Raw genomic sequence first — 6,000 nt, forward strand, 5'->3', positions numbered from 1 at the left:
TAGTAAATGCTGGTAAATTTATATATGAACTGGTGTATTGCTTGTATGTCTCCCTCTATCTAAACTAACGTCCCTAAATAAAGGATTATTTAGGAGACTGTTCGAGCATGAATTACAAAGGCTGTTCTGTTTTTCTTTCATAGATAGTGCTGATTCACAGACTGAAACGTGTACAACGTACAGCAAGGTAAGTCTGGACAGAACTGAATGCTCTCCTTTTTTCCTTAAACCTCCTAGATGGTCTTTATTAGATTTGCAATGCCATTTGAGGAAATGGTAGCAGTGGTGTTATGTTGTTTTAAAATAGAGAAGTCAAAAGTTAAAGCTTAATGTGAGTATGTTTAGTTGTTCAAATGTTTAGTTGTCTTGTAGGGATTGAGAGCATTTGTAACAGCACAGTTTGAGTAAACTTAATTACTGCACATCCTGCATTCTAAGATAGCTGCAGGAAGAAATGCAACAGTATAGTGATACAGGGAAGCAACAGAAGTGGTGGCTGAATGCAAACTGGTAGAGACATTCTTAAAACTTTCACAGGGCTTTCCTGTCTAATGTAGCTCTCGAAGACATGCAGTAACTAACCAAGGAGGTCTGGTGGTCCTTTCTTCTGAAGGGTGCCAATAATAAGATGCTTTTCAGGTAGCAGCAGGGCTCACCAAAATGTCACTGCCAATGTGACACCTCCTGGGGGCAGCAGACTCTAGGTGAAATTCCCAATTGGGCACTTGCTGCTGCCTAAGAGCTTCTGTAAGTTAAAAATTCTGAAGAAATTTGTCTCAGAAGTGCCTCTGCAGTTAACCTTCAGCCAGAGTCAGTGCTGCTCTCTTGGCTCATGGGGTTAAATTTCCTTGTTGAATTCTGGGTTCCAAGCTGAAGGGGGGAAAAGTAGTCAGGAACTTGGAAGCTGCCATTTTTTTATTTGAGTTACTAATATTCATCAGTGTTTTAACTTAAATCTTGTATGCGAAATTTCAGCTTTTTTAAAGTCTATTTACAGTGATGAAAATTGCTTGAAATTCCCTATCATTAAATAGCGCAGTTTTCCTCCTCTTTTCCAAACCTGCCTGTTAAATGAAGGAAAGGTTTTTGGGAGAGGTGGCAGGGATGCTATTTTTCCCTCGGCAAAGGTATGTGAAAGGATATTTAGCTGAGGTTTCCCACAGCTGCTTAGAGAATACTTTTTCCCTAAGGTGTCTCAGAAATGTTACCAAGTTTTCTAGGTATGTTTTTGCCATAAGACCCGTAGAATTTTTCATAGCAATTCTAATTTAAAGCTAGTTTGAGACAAAAATGAGGGAAAAAAAAACCCTAAGAGCATTTCCTAGGCCTGATAGTTTCCATTATTGAGTATGTCTCTAGTCACAAAATACTTGAGTAAATGCAGTTTGTTATTTGGCAAAGGAGCATGTTGCAAAAATATACGTTACTGTCTTTCTAGTTTTAAAAAATAATAATCTCCTGTGACTGATTTTAACACAAGGTCTTTGACATCCTTGCAGTGGGACAGTATTCAGGACCTTCTGGGGCACCCTGTAGAGAAGCCAGTGGTACTTCACAGGTAAAGTCTTTCTTTTGCTTGGCAACAGGAGCTGATAACCGGATGAGTTTATGTAGAGGAAAAGTATTTATTACACTAATTACTTTGGGGATTCTTTATTTAAGTTTCATACCTTTTGGCCACTAACGATACTAAATAACTGTTCTCAGAGTTAAAGGCTGACGTGCAGAATGAAAACATTTCCAAAGTTCGTTGAACTGTAAAATCCAGAGAAGAGTGAAGCAGCAGATCCAAAAGAAGTATCTCTATTTACATATAATAAATAGTGCAGATTGCTTATGCTGTAGGCACATGCATTTCAGCAGCATGACATCATGCATTGCAGTGTCTGGAACATATGGCGGCCGACTGAAGGAATTTTGCCTTTATGTATGTGTGTGGTTGTTCTATAGTTCCTGAAGGCTGAAGACAGAACAGTAAGCTTAATTTTGCTCTGTTCCTACAGGGCTTGAGCTGGTTGTTGGGTAAAACAGGCACCACCTGTTTGCAGAGCTACCATGCTATATGATATGATATGCAACTGATTTAGGTCAGGAGAAATGTTAGCTTATGGGGACTGTGAAAATACTTTACCATTTTCATATATATATAACTAAGTTTTTATCAAGCTTTCATATGTTCAATTTTTTTCTTTTTTTTTTTTTTTCCTTTGAAGTATTGTGCTCTTTGTCCCCCCTTCTCCTGTTTTATGTCAATGAGATCAGCTTGAGCTGAAGCCATGTAAAATAAAGCTGAAGTAGTGATTACATAGGGTCCTTTATATTATTTTTTCCTGTGTTCTAAATCAATCAGAGCTTGCTTTACTGAGCACATCTCTAAATGTCTCTGACACACCTTTAGAGAAACAAACCAGTTACAAGAAAGGCCAAAAGCTAACTGTTCCCTAATGTTTTTGTGCCATAATCTAAAATGCATTACAGTCAGTAGGAGTCTGTAATCGTCACATATAAGATCAAAAAAATCCAAATTATTTAAAGGATAAGTGATCTTGAAAAGTACTGTTTAATAAAATTTAGATTAGTCTGTAAGATGATGAAATTGAATCCATGTTAAGAAGTATTTTTAAATAGTTTATAGTAAATACACTTGAAAGGGGCTGAGAGATAAAAAAAGTGAAGAACGGCAAAAGATCTTGGACAAAAGTTATTTGTAATAAATGATATGGCACTTCTGTCTTCGCTGTTTATTTTCAGGATTCTTCCTGTCCAAGTTCAGTGAAAGAAAGCTCTCCTGTAGAGGTCGTTGTTAGCTTTGGTTCCTTTCTTCCCTGGCGTTAGGAACCCTTCTGGGATGTTAACCAGAGGTTTCCTCTGGATCACTTGGAAACTAGCAATGGTGTTGTGTAACGTAGATTTACTTTCTTCTTATGAAAGCTATTTAACATGATAAAGATGCCATAATTTACCCTGTATTAACTGCTTGTTATTCCCAAGAAATTCACAGTCCTCATGCGTCCAATTTCTTCCCCCTCTCTTCTGTTCAGGTCATCATCTCCGAACAACACTAACCCCTTCGGGTCAACCTTTTGCTTTGGACTGCAACGAATGATCTTTGAGGTAAGGGGGGAAAAAAAAAAGCATGGTATGTTTGAGCAAAGAAGATGAGGACTTTGCTGTTATTACTTTTTACCGGCCTCTTATTTCCTATTTCATCAAAAGCCAGCATTTGGGAGGGGCTATCCTTTTAGAGGTGATTGGCAGAGCAGGCAACTTTCCTTCTGTGAGGCTGTACATTTGCATGTTGAAGCTGGCACTTCAGGTCTGTCACCTAGAGCTTGCAATAGCAGGAGATGCGTGACCTCAGCTCCAGGTGCTGATGTTTAAATGTCATGGAAATCTAGAGACTGCTTTTAGGAACCAGCCACGAGCTGTTTGCTGAACACGTTGGTTGATTTACTTTGTTGGTGGGATTTCTTTTTGCAGGCAGATCAGTTCCATATTTGCTGTTTTCACTCTTCAAGTTCCTGTTTGGTCTACAGTTCTTCTAACTTTCCTTTTTCCCTGCCATCTCTTTGCAGGTGATGCAGAATAATCATATAGCTTCTGTTACTCTGTATGGCCCGACGCGGCCCAGCAGCCAGTTGAGAACATCGGACCTTCCCCAGTGAGCATCCCCTGCAAAGTCAGCTAATCTAAATGCTACAGAATTAGTACAGCGTGCCTTGATTTGCTGCCACTTATAATATGGAAAGCACGTTATGATTTTTGTTTTTTCAATAAGCCTCCACCCAGGAACGGTGTGGAGGGGAAATTCTCTCAACCCTTCATCATGGGGCATGGAACTGTTGATGGAGGAAAGCAGCTTAGGTGCCTGTGCCGTCATTTATTCCTCTCAGTTGCCCTCATCCTATGCAGCACAGACCTGAAGACTGTCCCCCCCCGTCCCAGCTGGCGAGGGGGGAGCGTGGAAGGGGGGCACGTAATGACTGCAAGAGTTAGAAGCACAAACTTTCTGAGCCTTGGAGCATCTGGAAGCAGGTATTGATTTTTAGTCTGTTTGTGTTACTGTATTGATGTGGTGGTCACATTTTAAGAAAACGTGTGTGTGTATATATATAGATAAAAACACATCGGTATTTCTGTGGCTTAGGACATTGTACCAAGTGTGACAAGGATGTATATATGTCCATGATTTCAGGCACCACATCTTCGTGTAACTTTAAACCAAGCAAGTAGCATGTGCATAATACTTGGTTGTAACATTTGCACTACATACACTTTAATTACTTGATAAACGTTTATCTTCACTGAGGAGCATCTGTGTACTGGGTGTGAGTGGGGTGTGATGGTTATTTAATGTACGCTGTGCATAAAGCTTATTTATACAGTGGATCGAGTTAATCCACCTTCCTGCACTAATATGTACTTGATGTGCTGAAACAATTTTTTTCTGCCATGGCTGGTTTACTAATTTTTTCATACGCGGTTTCAGACAAAGAAATTCTGGACGAGGTTATTTCTATGATTGAATTATGCTTTAGTGAAAAGGTTTGATACGATGTTTCTTACAATGGAAAAATTTGATGAAGAACTAGCGTTGCCTCATTTTCATCTGTTCCCCGAATCCTTTTTTCCTACCCTCTTTCCTTAGAGAAAGACAAACTGTATATAACAGTATCTCAGAAAGAAATCCCCGAGCTCTGCCATCACCAAGAAAACCTTTTCTGTAACTTTTGATGTGTGATTTTAATTTATGCCAAAGGTTTAGCCAAAGACATTCTCGTTGTAGTTTCACCATTTCTGTACATAGATGCTAACTGCACACCCCACCCCAGCAGACAGGATATAGGCTTCTTTCTAGTTGGGAGATGCTGCTCGCAACATTTTATCCCAGGAGGATACTTTAGGTTTCTAGTTCTCTTATCAGTCTTATTTGGGGGAAATAGGTGGTCTGTCTTTGAAATATTGAACCCTTTTTAAAAATGGACAAGAGAAATGTATAATTTTATCCCATTTTTAATATTTTGGTGTAGCAACTTGTGATACATAGATGACAATTTTGTGAGTTTTACTATGTGTGTACAGATTTTGTAAATATGACATTTTTGTAATTTTAACTCCATGTACAGTGTAATCCTGTATAGTTTATCAATGAATGAGAGCTAGGAAGTTGAATGTTAACTGAAGTTTTGGATCCTGGACCAGTAGCAGGGATAAATGTGGTGCGTGTGTGAGACGTTCTTTGCCATTTAGTCTTCCTGTATACTGTGATACTCTAAACTGTTTTGCTAAAACAAACAAAAAAAGCCCTACGGAGAATCTAATGGATAAGGAAAAAGTTACTGTTTACCTTTATCCCTAGGTGTCACTCCTGTTGAACCCCTGTTCAATCTGTGCTGTCTCCTGTGATCATTGCTTGCTAAGAAAATTCTATGCCTCAACCTTCCTTTTGTTTCCTCTCTAATTTTAATTTCATTTTACATAGCCCTTCTGTAAATTAAATGGAATAATAATGAGCATGTACACTGAAAGCAAAATAAAACGAGACTCTCAGTTACTGTTTTGTGTTAAATACAGTTACTGGGTGTTTTTGTAATAAAACTATGGATGTTCTTGCCTTTTTTCTTATCAGTCAGTCCTTTTTATTTTAATGTCTCTGGCATTACATTTGAAGTACCGTACTAGTGTCCCTCCTTTCACAGCCAGTATTGTATGTTCTCCAGAGAAGCAGTACAAAAACTAACATAATTTACAGCCTGTTTCAGAGTAGGCACGTAGGTATAATTTTTTCCACTGCAGCAGGGAAGGAAACTGTTAAGGTATGGTAAATAACACTGGCTTTTGTATCGTCTTTAAAGAACAGAATTGTTTACACCCACGTCAGCCCTTAGGTATTTTATTAAAATTGATCGAGTTTCAGGGAGTTTGAATATTGCACAACAGGACAAAAGAAATGTGTGCGTGCAGTAAGAGCAGCAAATGTGATTTCTCGTGCTGACTTGT

At 38.7% G+C, this 6,000-nt stretch overlaps 1 protein-coding gene across 2 annotated transcripts in view; it reads left to right on the forward strand.

Moving 5' to 3' along the window:
• The window catches only part of PHAF1 (phagophore assembly factor 1), a 35,378-nt gene extending 29,780 nt beyond the window's left edge, over positions 1-5,598 (forward strand). The window contains exons 13-17 of one of the 2 annotated variants that reach the window (XM_084533538.1): positions 144-187; positions 1,500-1,558; positions 3,042-3,114; positions 3,576-3,661; positions 3,777-5,598. In XM_084533538.1, coding sequence (XP_084389664.1) covers positions 144-187; positions 1,500-1,558; positions 3,042-3,114; positions 3,576-3,661; positions 3,777-3,846 — 332 coding nt within the window. In that variant the 3' untranslated portion in view covers positions 3,847-5,598. Of the gene's footprint in view, positions 1-143; positions 188-1,499; positions 1,559-3,041; positions 3,115-3,575 lie in introns of both variants that reach the window. The other variant, XM_084533537.1, reaches the window with a different exon arrangement.
• The last annotated feature ends 402 nt before the right edge of the window (positions 5,599-6,000 follow it).

Source organism: Aythya ferina (genome assembly GCF_964211825.1).
Source record: "Aythya ferina genome assembly, chromosome: 12".
Lineage (NCBI taxonomy): Eukaryota > Metazoa > Chordata > Aves > Anseriformes > Anatidae > Aythya > Aythya ferina.